The following is a 19,525-nucleotide window of genomic DNA, read 5'->3' as shown; positions in this document are numbered from 1 at the left end:
TCAAGACCAGCTGGAGAATGTCCTTTGAGAAGGGTCCAATCTCTCTTTTAAGAACTTTCACTTGATTCAATCAGGTCTACCATGGATCATCACATCCTTTCTTTTTAAAATATGTCTATTTATTTGTGTATGGATTTTTGATTGCGCTGGGTCTTCGTTACTGCATGCAGGCTTTCTCTAGTTGTGGTGGGCAGAGGCTACACTCTAATTGTGGTATGTTTGCTTCCCGTTACCGTGGCTTCTCTTGTTGCAGAGCACAGGCTTTAGGGCTTCCGGGCTTCAATAGTTGCAGCACGCAGGTTCCGTGGTTGCAGCACATGGGCGTAGTTGCCTCATAACATGTAGAATCTTCTCAGACCAGGAATCCAACCAGTATCCCCTGCATTGGCAGGCAGATTCTTAACCACTGGACGATGAGGGAAGTCCCATCACATTCTTGATTAACTCACAGGCAATTATGTCTGCAAAGTCCCTTTGTCTTTCCCTATGATGTAACCTCATCATGACTATGGCATCCATCATGTTCACAGATACTGCCCATACCCAAGAGAAGGAGATTATACAGGGCATGTAAACCAGGGAGGGTGGATTCTGGAAGACATTTTAGAGTTCTGCTTTCCTCCTTCAGGTACAAGCACAGATTAATAGACCAATCAGAGACTATATTTTCTGTCTTTAGCTGGTGTACTGTGGTGCAAAAGCACTAGTAATCAGGATCTCTAGATTCTAGTCTTGGCTTTTCAATTAGTAGGCTCTTTGACCTTAGGGAAACCACTTACCTTTCTGAGGCTCAGTACATGCATCTGTGAAATAAGGAGGCAGGTGAGTTTTAAGGTTGCTTCCTCTTCCAACAGTTTTTGATTCTGTAATTTATGAGATCATCAGGCTTGTTTAGGATATTTACAAGGATGAGAAGCCTGCTGAGGTCCCTATGGTTGGACTCTCTCTCAGGAGTTCCCAATAAGAGAGGCACTGCATTTTCATGCCCTTTCCAGGCCAGAATATTCATAGTCTTAACATGGAAGACAGAGTACAGGAGATAACACAAGAAAGCTCTCTCCAACTAGCAGCTGTCTATTCTCCTTAAGTGCCAAGGGATAGGCCTTGAAAACCTCAACACTTAATCTTTCCTGTTGAAGGACCCTACTCCCAACATGAGTGTTAGTCAGTCATTCGTATCCAGCTCTTTGCAACCCCATGGACTGGAGCCTGCCAGGCTCCTCTGTCCATAGAATTCTCCAGGCAAGAATACTGGAGTGGATAGCCTTTCTTGGATCTTCCCAACCCAGGGACTGAACCTGGGTCTCCTGCATTACAGATGGATTCTTTACCACCTGAGCCACCAGGGAAGCCCAACAGGAGTATTTTTAATTCCTAGATAAGTTGTAGGCTAAGCATGTTCATATGTTCACACCACACATAAGATTTTGCTTCATGTAGCCCCAAATTAGCCAATGGCAGTATAAACAGGACTATCAATCATGAATTTTCTATTTTTTTCTCACTCTTACTTTGGTCATTAGTCTTAGCATTTCAAACATGCATACACACATAGAGCTTCATCTAAAGGAAAAATCATATACTTAAGTCTTGACATCTGACATTGTTCTTGCTTGGATTAACTATGGTCTCCTACTACTTGATCCAAATACTTGATCCAAAAGATTATGCTGTGAAAGTGCTGCACTCAACCTGCCATGAGATGTTACATATGCATTTTAAAATGGGATTTATACACCAGTTTTATCCTGCTCTCTCTTTTTTTTTATAAGCTTTGTAACATTATATTATAAACTTTTCCCATGTCATTCATTAATCAATCTTTGGAGACACCATTTTGAAAAGGTACCTAATTTTCATTTGTATAAATATACTATAACTTAACCATTCTATTTTTGAACACTAAAGTATTTCTCTAATTAGTTTTTACTATAAGTATTGCTTCAGTGAGTGCCGTTCCACATGAATTATTGTTTACATACCTAATTGTTTTCTAAAGATAGATATCTAGAATGGAAATTACTGCTCAAAGAATATGAACTTTTATTGCTTGCTTGCTAGTCTGCCATGTCTGACTCTGCAACCCCATGGACCATAGCCTGCCAGGTTCCTCTGTCCATGGAATTCTCCAGGCAGGAATACTGGAGTGAGTTGCCATGCCCTTCTCCAAGGGATCTTCCTGACCTAGGGATCAAACTTGTGTCTCTTATGTCTCCTGCATTGGCAGACAGGTTCTTTCCCACTAACACCACCTGGAAAGCCCTGCTTCTGCTGCTGATGCTAAGTCGCTTCAGTCATGTCTGACTCTGTGCAACCCCATAGACGGCAGCCCACCAGGCTCCCCCATCCCTGGGATTCTCCAGGCAAGAACACTGGAGTGGGTTGGCAAACCCTAGCCACCCTTTAAACATTCCCTGATATTCTTAGGCCTGTCTTGGCCTTCTTTGCCTTATGACTTTTCTGGGTTTTGTTCATATTTCAAATGAATATAATATATTCATCTTAATGTGTTGGAATTTTTTGCTTATCAGTTTCTCTCTCAGTTAGAAAACATAGTTCCTAAATACAGGGGCTGTGTCTTCTGATTTGTCATATACTTAGAGTCAATGTAGTACTTGGTATGGTTGAATGAATTATTCTTATTTATTTTAGTATTTTAGAAAATTCATAAATTTTTATATATATATGCTTATATGTATTTACATTTTTGTTTGTGCTTTTCTCTCTAACAGGATGGTATTTCAGGTGCAATTAATCATTTCCAAAACACTGTGTTATCAGTTCCTAATCTCGTGCCTGATTCATATTTCGATGCTTTTACCAGCCCTTACATTAACAACAAAATGGAAGAAAAAACTTGTGGGTTTGGTCCAAGCTTATCAGCAGTATTTGATGATGATAAGAATTTTCACACAATTATCTTCCAAATAAAGGTATATTTTCTTTTACTAAAGCCATTTTTACAATACTTTAAATTTTTAATTAACTGAGCAACATATTTTCTTCCTGTCTTATCTTTAAATTGAATGCTACTTAATCTGTAGATGGTTAAGAGATTTTTTTAAAGTCCTAGTATATCAGAGCACTGATGATAGGAAAGAGACATAAAGGCACAAGCTATTCAAGATGGCATAACTTCTAGGGGAGAAAATAAGGTAGATACAGGGTGCTCAGGGCTGGTGCACTGGGATGACCCAGAGGGATGGGATGGGGAGGGAGGAGGGAGGGGAGTTCAGGATGGGGAACACACGTAAACCCGTGGTGGATTCATGTCAATGTATGGCAAAACCAATACAATATTGTAAAGTAATTAGCCTCCAAAAAATTAATTAATTTTTTTTAAAAAAAGGAAGAAGAGGCATTATTTGAACATTGAGTGGTGCAGAAGAAATAAAGCAACTGATGAAAAGTTAAGGTCCTGCTAAACAAAAAAGAACCAAAAAATCAGAATATACCTGACTCCCCACAACCAGATGATAAAATAAAGTAATCTGTACATTGCTACACTTACAATATAAAATGCCTTTGAATTATAAATCTTATAGATTACTCCAAATCCATGAACTGAATTAATTAAAATATATTAAACACATGAGAAGTTACCATAGGGAAAAATCATAAAAATGAAGATTAAAAAAGCTAATGAATATTCCTTCTCTTCCCCCTCAAAGCCGTGAAACAAAGGCTGTACTGTAAACTCAAGTATATAACATCAAACACATATTCAAGCCTGAATATGTGTGAAATAACATATCAAAAATTCAGAATTTAAAATATAAATGGTATTGTTTTAAGACAAAATTATCTCAGAAATGTAGACTAAATTTCATAGTGTCCAAAGGAGAATAAACTGAAACTAAAGTTTAAAAGACAGGAAAACACCCAAGAGAATGAAAATAAGCTAGTGTTTCTGCATGTCTTCAGTTGCTCAGTTTTGTACAACTCTTTGCGACCCTATGGACTGTAGCCCAGCAGGCTCCTCTGTCTATGGAATGTTCCAGGCAAGAATACTGGAGTGGGTTGCCATTTACTACTCCAGGGGATCTTCCTGACCCAAGGATAGAACCCACATCTCCTGTGTCTTCTTCATTGGCAGGCAGATTCTTTACCACTGTACAAGATATAAGGGAAAAAAAATGGTTAGAAAGAAAATAATCAAAATGGAAAACAGGCAAAGAAGAAATAATATACATATAATTAAAGTCTCTGAAGAAGAAAAACAAAACAAGGGGTAGAACAAGCATATAACTATAGTCCAAGAAAAGAAACTGTGAATCTATATGCAGAGTACCTTGGAAAATTGACCTAGACCAATTAACTCTGAGATACGTACTCTTGAAACTACTATCTTTCAAAGAAAAAAAAAAATTTCCTCCAGTTCTCAAAGCAAAATAATAACATAACATATGGAACCAGCATCAGGCTTCTCAAAATGACATATAAAGAAAGGTGGTGATGGAACAGCACTTTTTAATGAAACTCAAGGGGAAAAAGTGTGATCAAGAATTTTTATCTAGATAAGCCAGTCCTTCAAGTAGCAAGGCCATAGAAAAAGTAGTTTTAGAAAGACAATGTGACCTAGAGAACTTGATGCTGATCTGGAGTTTTTGTGGAACGAAGATGAGTTTCATCCAACCAAGAGATATCTGGTAAAAAGACTGATCTTTCTATTTGTAGATCCACATGTAAGGAGCTTGGAAGTTGCCACTCCATCCTAACAAGTAAAATGCTGAACACATTGATTGAACAGACTGTTAATGGGTCTGGAAGAGAGGCGAGGGCATAGGGAAAACCACAGCCCTCAAGATTAGAGAGACAGAGTAATATATACCGGAAGTCATGGTTCTGAGAGCAGAGACTCATGGGCAGAAACCTCAGTAAGAACCAGTGCCAGGACGGGAAAACCAGAACTGTAATTGGTACTTTGCTGGAAGCTCAGTGTGAACAACTCAGAGTAGAACACTCCGGGGACCCAGTTATAGGAGACTCCCACAGTATTATGAAATTTACCTGCAGGAGCTCAACCAGGTTCTCACAGTAAATATTAGAAAAAGATCTCCTCATGCTTCCAGCAGGGAGAGGGGAAAAGGAATCATTTGAAATATATCAGAGCACTCTGTTCTTAACAAGGCCTGCCCTTAGAGGAAATTAGTTATCCAGAGTTTAATTTGCTAGTGTATTGTCAGGTCTTTACTGACCTGAGGGAAGGGAAATATACAACTCCAGCCTACTCTAGCCATCCTGTCTCACCTAAGGAGAGATGGGGGAAAAAAGCAAGAGACATTTTTGATACTTACAGTGCAGAGGCACTGGCTCACTAAAAGACTGAGACCTAATCAAAGGATGAAGGTAAAATATATCCCCTTCCCTGACACATATCATCCTCTAACTAAGGACCTATTAACAGCCATTCCTTTTACCAAGTATATCATATCCAGTTATCAAAAAAAGTTACAAGGCATATTAAAAAGGGAAAATATTAGAAGACAGAGCAAGTATCAGACCCAGACATGGCAGGGGTATTGGACATATCAGACCGAGAATTTAAAGCAACTATGATTAAATAATCATACAACTATGATTAATAGTCACTGGAGAAGGAAATGGCAACCCATTCCAGTATTCTTGCCTGGAGAATCCCATGGACAGAGGAGCCTGGCAGGCCATGGTCCATGGGGTCACAAAGAGTCGGACACGACTAAAAAGACTGAGCATGCATGCATGATTAATAGAACAACTATGATTAATAGAATGGGAAAGACTAGAGATCTCTTAAAGAAAGTTAGAGATATCAAGGGAACATTTCATGCAAAGAAGGGCACAATAAAGGACAGACATGGAATGGACCTAACAGAAGCAGAAGATATTAAGAATAGGTGGCAACAATACACAGAAGAACTATACAAAAAAGATCTTCATGACCCAGATAACCACGATGGTATGATCACTCACCTAGAGCCAGACATGCTGGAATGGAAAGTGAAGTGGGCCTTAAGAAACATCACTACAAACAAAGCTAGTGGAGGCGACGGAATTCCAGTTGAGCTCTTTCAAATCCTAAAAGATGATGCTGTGAAAGTGCTGCACTCAATATGCCAGCAAATTTGGAAAACTCAGCAGTGGCCACAGGACTGGAAAAGGTCAGTTTTCATTCCAATCCTAAAGAAAGGCAATGCCAAAGTATGCTAAATGACTGCACAATTGCACTCATCTCACACGCTAGTAAAGTAATGCTCAAAATTCTCCAAGCCAGGCTTCAACAGTATGTGAACCATGAACTTCCAGATGTTCAAGCTAGATTTAGAAAAGACAGAGGAACCAGAGGTCAAATGGCCAACATCTGCTGGATCACCAAAAAAGCAAGAGAGCTCCAGAAAAAAAACATCTATTTCTGCTTTATTGACTATGCCAAAGCCTTTGACTGTGTGGATCACAATAAACTGTGAAAAACTCTGAAAGAGATGGGAATACGAGACCACCTGACCTGCCTTCTGAGAAATCTGTATGCAGGTTAGGAAGCAACAGTTAGAACTGGACATGGAACAACAGACTGGTTCCAAATCATAAAAGGAGTACATCAAGGCTATATACTGTCCCCCTGCTTATTTAACTTCTATGCAGAGTGAAGTGAAGTGAAGTGAAGTCGCTCAGTCGTGTCCGACTCTTTGCAACCCCATGGACTGTAGCCTCTCAGGCTCCTCTGTCCGTGGGATTTTCCAGGCAAGAGTGCTGGAGTGGATTGCCATTTCCTTCTCCAGGGGATCTTCCCGACCCAGGAATTGAACCTGGGTCTCCCACATTGCAGGCAGACCCTTTACCATCTGAGCCACCAGGCAGAGTACATCATGAGAAATACGGTCTGGATGAAGCACAAGCTGGAATCAAGATTTCCAGGGAAAATATCAATAACCTCAAATATGCAGATGACACCACCCTTATGGAAGAAAGCAAAGAAGAACTAAAGAACCTCTTGATGAAAGTGAAAGAGGAGAGTGAAAATATTGGCTTAAAACTCAATATAGAGAAAACTAAGATCATGGCATCTGGTCCCATCACCTCATGGCAAACAGATGGGGAGACAATGGAAACAGTGAGAGACTTCATTTTGGGGGGCTCCAAAATCACTGCAGATGGTGACTGCAGCCATGAAATTAAAAGACACTTGCTCCTTGGAAGAAAAGCTATGACCAACCTAGACAGCATATTAAAAAGCAGAGACATTACTTTGCCAACAAAGGTCCATCCAGTCAAAGCTGTGGTTTTTCCAGCTAGAGGAGAAGGGGATGACAGAGGATGAGATAATTGGATGGCATCACTGACTGGATGGATGTGAGTTTGAGCAAGCTCCAGAAGTTGGTGATGGACAGGGAATCCTGACGTGCTGCAGTCCATGGGGTCACAAAGGGTTGGACATGACTGAGTGAACTGAACTGAACTGATGATTTAATATGCTGAGGGCTCTAACAGATAAGACACACAGCATGCAAGAACAAATGGGCAATGTAAGACAAAAAATTCAGAGAGACAAAATATGGAGTAGTGTTCAATATTGTAAAGGCAAATGTAACCACAGAAAACAAGACTTGTGGTCCCATGAGTCAGGGCTATAAATCTCTATGGACAAAATAGTACAGGAAACGCAAAAGGCAAAGAGATGCAATGAGACATATATGGTACATAAACAGAATTACTGTGAACAGAAGTCTTTAACGTGGAGCTTTCATTAGAAGACAGATCAAGTAGGAAAAATGTAAATTAGGATATAGAATTCTTAACTAACATAATCAGTGATAAATAATAAGGAAATAACCATTGAAACAGAAAAAAAACAAGGGATTTTTATCCAAACAAAAATTGGCTTATCTAAATAAATATGAAAACCTTGCAGACATTTATCCAAATAAATTTGAAAACTTAGATTAAATGGATAGTATTTTTAGGGAAACATGGGTATCTAAATTAACAGCACTGGAAATAGAAAGCTTGCCAATATCCACAGAAACAGAGGAAGTTATTAAAGAAATACCTTGTAAAAAGCACCAGGCCCAAATGGGTTCACAGGGGAACTCACCAAAGATCATATATTCACAAAATACCATATATAAAGAGATTGACTCACCAAAGGCCATATACTCACAGTGTCACATAAATTGTTCCAGAATACTGAAAATGCCTGGTGGAAAAATCTCCATTTGTAATAGCAACAAAGCAGATAATATATTTAGGAATAAACCTAGTAAGAAATGCTAAAAAATCTATATAAGAATATCTTTTAAGTTTTCTTAAAGGCTTCTGGAAGACACAAACATGGATAAATGTTCTTAGATGGAATGACTCAACATAATAAAGGCTTCTGTTCTCCCTAGGTTAATTTATAAATGTAATACAAATGCCAATAAAATAATAATAATAATAAACTTATTGTAAAGCATGTTAGGTTTATCAGATCAGATCAGATCAGTCGCTCAGTCATGTCCGACTCTTTGCGACCCCATGATTCGCAGCATGCCAGGCCTCCCTGTGCATCACCAACTCCCAGAGTTCACTGAGACTCACGTCCATTGAGTCAGTGCCTATAAGGAATAATAGACATCCATGGAAGCTAGGAAAACTCTAAAAAAGAAAAGCTATTTGGGGTACTATTCTAGCCAAGTATTAAATATAAACTCTATAATTAAAAGATTGTCATATTGGCACATGCATATTTATCAGGCCAGTGAAATGGAATAAAAAGCCCAGAAATACACCTAAGTAACATGAAAATTTATTATCTATGGAGTGATTTCCAGGATATACTGTTAGGTGGAAAAATCAAATTAGACAAGAATATCTATAGTGTGCTACTTTTTATGTCAGAAAATAGGGAGAAGGAAGAGATAAACCAGAAACTAAGGAAATTGGTTCCCTAGAGAAGACAGTGGGAATGGTGTAGACAGGATGGGTTTGGAGTAGAAAAGATGAGAAGAGTCACACGTAGTTCTGAGCATACCTTTTAGTATAGTCCAGTATAGTTCTTTAAAAATCGATGTGCTTCCCTAGTGGTAAAGAATACATCTGCCAATGCAGGAGACGTGGGTTCGATCCCTGGCTCAGGAAGATCCCCTAGACAAGGAATCGGCACCCTACTCCAGTATTCTTGCCTGGAAAGTCCCATGGATAGAGGAGCCATGCAGGCTACAATCAATGAGGTCAGGAAAGAGTGGGACCTAGCTTAGTGTCTAAACAACAACAGGAAAGCTATGAGAATGAGGAAAAAAAAATCTTAAAATAGATGCATTAAAAAACAAATGTACTATTCTATATTTCAAATGAATAACCACACTGTGAGGAAGGGGAAAACACTCAAACAAGTAACTTTTAAATACAGTGTTTTCTCATTATCAGAGAAATGCAAATCAAAACCACAATGAGGTACCATTTCACGCCAGTCAGAATGGCTGCTATCCAAAAATCTACAAGCAATAAATGCTGGGGAGGGTGTGGAGAAAAGGGAACCCTCTTACACTGTTGGTGGGAATGCAAACTAGTACAGCCACTATGGAGAACAGTGTGGAGATTCCTTAAAAACTGAAAATAGAACTGCCATGCTGCTGCTGCTGCGCTGCTTCAGTCGTGTCTGACTCCGCGCGACCGCATAGACGGCAGCCCAGCAGGCTTCCCCATCCCTGGGATTCTCCAGGCAAGAACACTGGAGTGAGTTTCCATTTCCTTCTCCAATGCATGAAAGTGAAAAGTGAAAGTGAAGTCGCTCAGTCGTGTCCTACTCTAGCGACCCCATGAACTGCAGCCTACCAGGCTCCTCCATCCATGGGATTTTCTAGGCAAAAATACTGGAGTGGGTGCCATTACGACCCAGCAATCCCACTGCTGGGCATACACACTGAGGAAACCAGAATTGAAAGAGACGTGTACCCCAGTGTTCATCACTGCACTGTTTATAATAGCCAGGACATGGAAGCAACCTAGATGTCCATCAGCAGATGAATGGATAAGAAAGCTGTGGTACATATACACAATGGAATATTACTCAGCCATTAAAAAGAATACATTTGAATCAGTTCTAATGAGGTGGATGAAACTGGAACCTATTATACGGAGTGAAGTAAGCCAGAAAGAAAAACACCGATACAGTGTACTAACGCATATATATGGAATTTAGAAAGAAGGTAACAATAATCCTGTATGCGAGACAGCAAAAGAGATACAGATGTATTGAACAGTCTTTTGGACTCTGTGGGAGAGGGCGAGGGTGGGAAGATATGGGAGAATGCCATTGAAACATGTAAAATATCATATGTGAAACAAATCGCCAGTCCAGGTTTGATGCAGGATACAGGATGCTCGGGGCTGGTGCACTGGGATGACCCAGAGGGATGGGATGGGGAGGGAAGTGGGAGCGGGGTTCAAGATGGGAAACACATGTATACTCATGGCGGATTCAAGTCAATATATGGCAAAACCAATACAATATTATAAAGTAAAATAAATAAATTAATTTTTTAAAAGTAAATTAATAAATTAAATCAAGGTCTTAAAAATAAATAAATACAGTGTTTTGCCTATATACCCTTAAGCTAAAGATCACTGTAATTATAACAAATATTAGATTCCAGTTAGTTTATTTTTCACAGTGGTATTAGTGCATTAGCAATTCTGAAATGACTTTCTGTGTATTCTGTAGTTTAGCAAACAACTAAATATATTGTGGATAATGAAATGAGGTTATCATCCTCAGAAAGGGAAGTACAAATATGGAAGAGAAAAGGCCAGAATGGTGTTATATTGAAAATGGAATTATGAACTCATAATTTTTAATTAATCAGTAGAAAGAGAACTATATATAGGGTTTTGTGTATGTATGTATATTTGTGGGGGGTGTGCGCGTGTGCGTGTTTCTTGTTCTGCTCACTGAGATGGTCTGGAAGCAGTGACATCCTAAAAGTGATGAGCACATTGAGTGTCCACACTTTGGTTTCTATGTATCATTCCAAAGCGAAAGATCCTTATCTCTGAAGAAATTGCTTATTCCTAGAACAAGGGAGAAGGCAATGGCACCCCACCCCAGTACTCTTGCCTGGAAAATCCCATGGACGGAGGTGCCTGGTAGGCTGCAGTCCATGGGGTCGCTAAGAGTCAGACACGACTGAGTGACTTCACTTTCGCTTTTCGCTTCCATGCATTGGAGAAGGAAATGGCAACCCACTCCAGTGTTCTTGCCTGGAGAATCCCAAGGACAGGGGAGCCTGGTGGGCTGCCATCTATGGAGTCGCATGGAGTCGGACACGACTGAAGCAACTTAGCAGCAGCAGCAGCAGAACAAGGGAAGTACAAGAATAGCCCAGAGCATACTGTTGAACCAAAATATGAGTGAAAGTGAAAGCGTTAATTGCTTAGTCATGTCTGACTCTTTGTGACACCATAGACTGTAGCCTGCCAGGCTCCTCTGTCAATGGAATTTTCCAAGCAAGAATACTGGAAGGGGTTGCCATTTACTTTTCCAAGGGATCTTCCCAATCCAGGAATTGAACCAGGGTCTCCTTCACTGCAGGCAGATTCTTTACCATCTAGCCACCAGGAAAGCCCCTCCACCCCGACCCCTACACATGTAAATAAAATGTCTAAGAACTAATGGAGACATGCATAAAAGATTAAAAAGCCAACTTGAAGGGTCTCTCTAGAACAATCTGACCATTAAAATAAGTAATGGTTATAACAGTGTTTGAAAATGAGAATACATAAGCATATTTTATGAGTAAATGAATGAATCGATGGAGTGAGAATGGAAAGCTATTCCTTACAGTAAAATGCCAACTAATAAACGTAGAAGGAAAACCTAAAAAAAGACGACCACTTTATAGCACTTTATCACCACTTCTATAGCAACCATAGAAATAGGTGAGAATCTCCAATGATTACTGAAATGGATATGCAAAGGTATAGTGAGAAAAAGGACTTTTATCTCAAAACATTTCTGCATAAGATATTTATTGATTTAAAGAGAGAAAATAGTACATTTACAGTGACAGACTTCACAGATACCACTTTAATATGTTAACATCGCTAGTAATGGGACATATCAACATTATGTGCCTTTAAACATGATACATGGAAAACATACATCATTTCTGTCATATTATTGCCAAAGTATAACTGAATGTAAGCATTAAGAAATGTTACACAAACACACACACACACACACATGATACTCTTCAAAAAGGTAAAGATCATGAAAGACAAAAATTGAGAAATTGGTCCAGATTAAAGGACACCAAAGATATATGACAAGATACAATATCTGATACTGGATAGGATAGTGGGCCGGGGCGGGGGGGGGAAGTTTTTTATTTTGCTATGAAAGACATTATTGGGAGAGATGGCAAAATTTGTATGCTGCTACTGCTGCTAAGTCGCTTCAGTCGTGTCCAACTCTGTGTGACCCCATAGACGGCAGCCCACCGGGCTCCCATCCCTGGGATTCTCTAGGCAAGAACACTGGAGTGGGTTGCCATTTCCTTCTCCAAAGCATGCAAGTGAAAAGTGAAACTGAAGTCGCTCAGTCATGTTTGACTCTTCGAGACCCCGTGGACTGTAGCCTACCAGGCTCCTCCGTCCGTGGGATTTCCCAGGCAAGAGTACTGGAGTAGGTTGCCATTGCCTTCTCCCAAAATTTGTATAAAGGCCTGTAATTAGATAATAGTATTAATATCAATGCTAATTTCCTGATTTAAGTCATTAATATTATGACAGTTTAAGAAAATATTTTTGTGTTTATTAAATAAACCCTGAAATATTTAGTGTTAGAAATATCTTGTGTCTGAAGCTTTCTTCCAAATGGTTCAGAGTAAAATAATGTATAGAGAGAAAGTCATAAAGCAAATGTGATATATTATTAAAATTTAAGGAATTCAGTGACCATATATGGAATTCTTTGAACTATTCCAGCAACTATGCTGTGAGGTTTTAAAAATCATATTTGAACATGTTGGTGGAGCTTTCCATTTTGGGGTCACCCATTGTGTTTCTGTCTAACACTTGCATGATCATGTACCAGAGACACTATTAAATCTGCTCAAAGGAGATATACTTTGACATGGTATCTTCCCTTCAATTTTTAATGTAAAAAAATAAACAGCAGAAACATTCTGGAAGGTTATATACGAAGCTTATTGAAAGGAAATAAATGAACAAATATCTAAATATAGCCATCTAGGGTATGTACTATTGTTTGTAATTAAAATTTCTACCACTACCCACTAAGTATGTAAAGCAAGCGTCTGAGCCACCTACCCTAGCATTGGTGTGTTGGGAATGAGCAATTCCATTGATCATCTCTAGTTTTCCTTGGGGCAAATTGCAGTCATTTGCAAGAAGTCTTAGTAGGAAATATTAAGAGAAGGCAGTGGAGTGTAGCCAGGGACTAATAGGCTAAGATCAACAAGAAACAAGTCCTGACTGCCATTCGAAGGCATTATGATGCCATTGAACTATGATAATGTGTACTGACATGGTATTATAGGAAACGTCTTGTAGGAAAGTGGAGGTTTGCGCCAAGTTTAAGCAAAGTGACGGAAAGTATTTATTAGGGCAAATTCTGAAGACAGTTTGAAATAGGAGACTTGCCAGCATAGAGAATTTAATAATGAGATTAGGCAAGTAATTTTGCATATATGCTAAATGGTTTTGCCTTCACTCAAAAACACTTAAACCAAGATATAAACTTTGCAATTTGGAAAATAAGTAGACATTGTCTCTTGCCATATACCTACTAGTGATGTATAAGTTCACCATGAAGCTAAAAAATTACAAGTTTACTTCTTTTTAATCATAAGGAACAATTCTTTGAAAGTCACATTTAAAGATGTATTTTTTTTTTAAGTTTCATAAGAGAATTTATTAACTGCCCTTTGTCATCAAGGATGGTACCTTTTCTCTCACTTATATATCCCCAGGTCACAGCATAGTGTGCATCTTCATTTTTTAGTTGTATAGAATTAAATTCTGCTCAGGAAAAATATAGTTTTGTTTGTTTTTATTTTATATAATGTTTAGGAAGCCATACAGGCAGCATTTGAATCTGCCCAATTCTATGCAGCTACATTTGAAAAGTTTCAAATATTCTTCAAGGAAAATGAAAGTCTTGATTTACAAGATCTTAAACTTCAAGAACCTGGTAAGTTTTCATTTGTCCTTGCTAATTATATCTAAGAGTCATATCAAGCTTTATCATGGTCTGCTGCTGCTGCTGCTGCTAAGTCGCTTCAGTCGTGTCCGACTGTGTGTGACCCCATAGATGGCAGCCCAGCAGGCTCCCCTGTCCCTGGGATTCTCCAGGCAAGAACACTGGAGTGGGTTGCCATTTCCTTCTCCAATGCATGAAAGTGAAAAGTGAAAGTGAAGTCGCTCAGTTGTGTCCTACTCTTCGCGACCCCATGGACTGCAGCCTACCAGGTTCCTTTGTCCATGGGATTTTTATCATGGTCTAGGTTTCTGTTTTGTGGTGTGTGGTGACAGAGATGGTAGCCCAAAAGAGTTGGCCTGACAATACACAAGAGTTTATTCATTTCTAGATTATTTTCTGTAGAACCACATTTTTCTTTAGTTTTACTGTTATGTTTTATTTCAGAATATTATGGGAAGGAATTCTTCCCCAAGAGCTTATTTTTTAGTATGAAGCTGTGCCAGTGCCAAGGTCATATAGCCTCTATATGGAAAGGAGTTGAAAGGAATGTTTTCCCCTCAGATTCCTTAAAAAATGTTTACATAGGTAACATGTATCTCAGGAATTCATTCTGTCTCAGGAATTCAAGTAATTCTATTTGTACCGCCTTATTGCAACCAGGTAGGTATGGATCGACACCTTAGTCATGAGATTAGAACCATGGAGAAGTTATTTTATTAAACTTATTTTATTCAACCAAAGAAAATAAAATACAATGCCCAAGTGAAATTTCAGGCAAGAAAGTTTCCAAATGATTATGAAAATTAAGTATATAGCATTCATTATTACCATTTAAAAATGTGAAGCATATCATTCATATTCTCTTTTTTGTTTGTTTCATTAATTGATTTCATTCTTTTTTTTTCTCATGCACAAAAATGTTTACTCTGATACTTTGCCTAATGAATGAGCACTATTTTTTTTTTCTGTAAATTCTTGTGTTTTTCTTTCAATTCATTATTTTTATTACACTGAAGTATTTTAAAGTAAATTATACATGCCAGTCCCTAAATGAAATACTTCAATATGCATCTTCAAAAAGCATGTCCCTACAGAACCAAAATATTTTCACACCTGAAAAAAAATCTCTAAAATCAACATTTAGACCATATTCAGAATCTGCCAAATAAAGCAGTTTGCAGCTGGTTTGGCCCAGAATCTAATCCAAGAATAGACACTGTATTTACTTTTTATGTCTCTTAGTTTTCAAAAGTTGAAACAGACCTTTTTTTCCAAAGCACTAACTTGCTCAAGAAACAAAAGTTGGGTTCTACTTAAGAAATTTAAAAAAAAATGAGACAAGTTCATTTCTACCGTTCTTCACCAATACTGTCACACTGAGACTTAGTGTGTGTTGAACTGAAGGAAACTGATCAGTACTATGGTGGCACCATGGTAACAGTAAGCTGTGGAGCCTGGCATTTCAGCATGAAATAGACTAATCCAAATAACCAGTTCTAACCATCTAGATTGTCTACTCACAGCCTTGAGCCAAGACCTCTGAGTCTCCTGTTATCATGTTCCTCATGTTGGATAACTTTACTCCTTCACCAGTTACCTAACTGGATAAGGCCACCAAGCTCCCAGATTGCCCTTCATCTAGTCCTGCCTTGGCTTGTCAATCATGTCTCAATCTCCAAACCAGGGTATCATAAGTATTAGCCATTTGTTTTCTGGGAATCTGGAGTAGATTGGCCTGGACTCCTAAAAGTTGTTTTCTTCCTCTTTTAGGAACTTTCTGGTACTTTCTAAACCTCTGAACCCAGTTATTTCCCATTAGAATGTAGCTTTGCCCCTTGGATACCATGCCTTGCCTGTTATACCATATTCCCTCAAATTACTATAACACTGCCTATGACATATTGTGCTCAGATGCTCAGTCATGTCCAACTCTTTGTGATTCCATGGACTGTAGCCCTCCAAGTTCTGTCCATGAGATTTCCCAGGCAAGAATTCTAGAGCGGATTGCCATTTCCTCTTCCAGAGGGATCTTCCCCACCCAGGGACTGAACCCGCATCTATTATGTCTCCTGCATTAGCAGGGGAATTCTTTACCACAAGTGCCACCTGGGAAGCCCTAAGATATATTATAGTTTATTATACTTAATAATGGAGAAGGCAATGGCACCCAACTCCAGTACTCTTGCCTGGAAAATCCCATGGATGGACAAGCCTGGTAGGCTGCAGTCCATGGGGTCGCTAAGAGTCGGACACGACTGAGCGACTTCACTTTCACTTTTCACTTTCATGCACTGGAGAAGGAAATGGCAACCCACTCCAGTGTTCTTGCCTGGAGAATCCCAGGGATGGGGGAGCCTGGTGGGCTGCCGTCTATGGGGTCACACAGAGTCGGACACGACTGAAGTGACTTAGCATAGCATACTTAATAAACATCTGTTTAACCAAACTTTTAGCCAGACTACCCTTTGTTTAGCCCCAGAAGATGATCAGAAGACAGACTCTGGCTTTCTGAAATAATCAGCCATATCTCACCACTAAATTTCTATAAAAGTCAGTGTCTACTAATATTTTCCATACTTGCTAAGCACTTATGATAGGTACTGTGCTGTCTCATCTAATCTATTTTATCTAATCCTCATAATTCTATATAGGCAAGTATTCTCATTTTACAAATAGGTAAGTGGAAATATAGAGATAAGGCAACGTCAAGACTACACAGTGAGTGAGTGGTTTAGAAATTGTTTCCCCTGACTTGAGAGTTTGTTATACAAACCATCCCTCCACCATCTCAAGACAGAACTCTTCTGTTGGCTTTACTCTTTTATTTCCCTTTGAACATGGATAAAAGTCATTTAACTTTGAGTGATCTAAATTTATTTATGTATAAAATGAAAGTATTGGACTAAATTTGTGTTCCCCAAATTGGAATTCCTTGAACCACCATTCTGAAGGATATTACATGATACTATGAAAAAGACTCTGTGTTCAAATAAATTTGGAAAATACTAGACCAAGCAACATTATACAACTTTCCTCACCAGGGGTTTTCTCAGATCATTTGATATCCTAATTTTTTCATTTCTCAAAAATAAACACATCAAAACCTTCTAAAATGAGTAGGACAGATAATTGTCATCCCTTTTTTTGTATCTTGAGGAAGGTGAAGCTCAGAAAGATTAAGTAACTTGGCCAAAGCAACAGGTGGGTTAAAGACTTGGGGCTAAGTCCTCTAAGACTTTGTCTGATGTGTTCTTTATACTGTGTCAAACTGCCCCTTGTGTCCAGAACAGAAGGCGATGGAAATAAAAGCAGGGATCAACAACTTTTTCTCTTAGAGATGGTGGAAGACGGTTAAAGAAGATCAGGAAACAGTAGGGAAAACAGTCAGACTCAAGTGGAGGGACCAACTGGAAATAAAGTTAGCTGAATTTTTAAAGACAAGGAGTTGTTTTGTATTATATGTGTATTAGTAAGAGTTGTTTTTGACCAATAGTATGATTTCAAGATAATCAGACTTCCACTGGTGATTTCCCAATCCAAATAGATTGCTGCTGCTGCTGCTGCTAGGTCACTGCAGTGGTGTCCGACTCTGTGCGACCCCCTAGACGGCAGAGAAATTGGAGATAGGAAGATTATCAAAATGCAACTGCAGCATTGGCAGACAAAGTTGACAATGGCGTTAACTTTGATGTGGGGAGCAGGGTTGGCAGAGGTGTTGGGAAGAGGAATGGAAATAATTTTAGCTATGCCTGATCTCTTGAGTTTCAAACCTTCTCTGTTGCTAATATCCTTATATACTTGGTAAAGAATCTGCCTGCAATGCAGGAGACACAGGTGACGCAGGTTTAATCCCTGGGTCGGGAAGATCCCCTGGCAGAGGAAATGGCAACCCACTCCAGTATTTTTGCCTAGAAAATCCCATGGATAGAGGAGCCTGGTAGGTTATAGTCCATGGGGTCACAAAGAATCAAATACAACTAAGGATGCATATTCATACTTATTTTGAGGTATGATGTGGAAGAACCGTTAGATTAAGCCAACTTCAAACCAGTCTGATTCTAGAATCTACTCCATTATAGACTAGATTCTCTAATGCAATTACAAGTTATTTTCATGAGCTATTCTTAGCAACAGCCAGAAAATATATTTACATTATGAAATGTTAGTTTCTTCATTACAAGAATAAAATATGAAGCACCATGAATTAACATTTTAAAACCATACAAGTTTCTCTACCTATTGATAGTTCATTTTAAATACATATGGAAGTGTATTAATGCAATGATTTTTGATATATCTGTGTAATGGTCCTTTAAAATCTAATATATATTTTTTGCTATATATGAATTATTCTATGTAGGTGTTAAGTTCTTTAGTGAACAACTGGAAAAATATCACAGACAGCACAAGGATGCAGTGGCTCTGAGACCCACCAGGAATGTAGGACTGCTGCTCATTGACACTAAGCAACTGAAAGAAAAACTAATTCCATCACCTTTGCGATGCTTGGAGGTAACTGTGAACTAGAAAAAAAAGGTTAATTATGGTCTCTTAAACTATTTTACGATTTTTCTCCTGCAAATAGCATATCTTTATTTTCTAGTATTGCAGCTATTTAAAATTAACTTAAGTCTATTCAGCATCTTTAATTTGTAGGGAAAGTTCCATGTTTTTCTTTCTGTCTCAAGCATAGTCAATTTCAGGTGAGGGGAAAAAAAAGTCCTTAAACTAGCCTCCTACATCCACTCCTTTTTCCTTTGTTGGAGCATTTCAAGATTTCCTCCAGAGGAGATATTGCTGTAACAGCTCAGGGTCCTAGTAGGAATGCTGGTTGATTCTAGGATAGAGGTATCCTAGATACTGAGGTTTCCTGATCTGAAACTGTCCCTAAAGAACTCATTGTATTTTAGTGAGTGGTAGAGCTGAGGAGATTTGATTGCTTCTACAAAAACTTTCAGGTCTTCCTTTAGTCACGAAGTGAAGTGAAGTGAAGTTGCTCAGTTGTGTCCGACTCTTTGCGACCCCATGGACTATAGCCTATCGGGCTTCTCCATCCATGGGATTTTCCAGGCAAGAATACTGGAGTGGGTTGCCATTTCCTTCTCCAGGGGATCTTCCCTACCCAGGGATTGAACCCAGGTCTCCCGCATTGTGGGCAGACGCTTTATCCTCTAAGCCACCAGGGAAGTCATATATATCATATATAAAGTCATATCCTTTAGTCATATATACAATCAAATACCACCACAAAGGGACTCCCCTGGTGGTTCAGTAGTTAAGACTTCACGTTCCAGTGCAGGGGGCCCAGGTTCAATCCCTGGTCAGGGAGCTAAGATCGCACATGCC

General features: G+C 38.9%; 1 protein-coding gene across 4 annotated transcripts in view; it reads left to right on the top strand.

Annotated features, from left to right (window-relative positions):
* DNAH6 (dynein axonemal heavy chain 6) overlaps positions 1-19,525 on the top strand; it is a 278,835-nt gene that overhangs the window by 39,809 nt on the left and 219,501 nt on the right. For all 4 annotated transcript variants that reach the window (XM_070798839.1, XM_070798838.1, XM_070798840.1 and 1 more), the window contains exons 11-13: positions 2,733-2,933; positions 14,050-14,170; positions 18,540-18,691. In XM_070798839.1, the coding sequence (XP_070654940.1) occupies positions 2,733-2,933; positions 14,050-14,170; positions 18,540-18,691 (474 nt within the window). The remainder of the gene's footprint in view (positions 1-2,732; positions 2,934-14,049; positions 14,171-18,539; positions 18,692-19,525) is intronic.

The sequence above is a fragment of the Bos indicus genome, chromosome 11 (genome assembly GCF_029378745.1).
Source record: "Bos indicus isolate NIAB-ARS_2022 breed Sahiwal x Tharparkar chromosome 11, NIAB-ARS_B.indTharparkar_mat_pri_1.0, whole genome shotgun sequence".
NCBI classification, from domain to species: domain Eukaryota; kingdom Metazoa; phylum Chordata; class Mammalia; order Artiodactyla; family Bovidae; genus Bos; species Bos indicus.
Note: the sequence above shows the minus strand (reverse complement) of the source record. Positions and strands in the feature narration are given on the sequence as shown.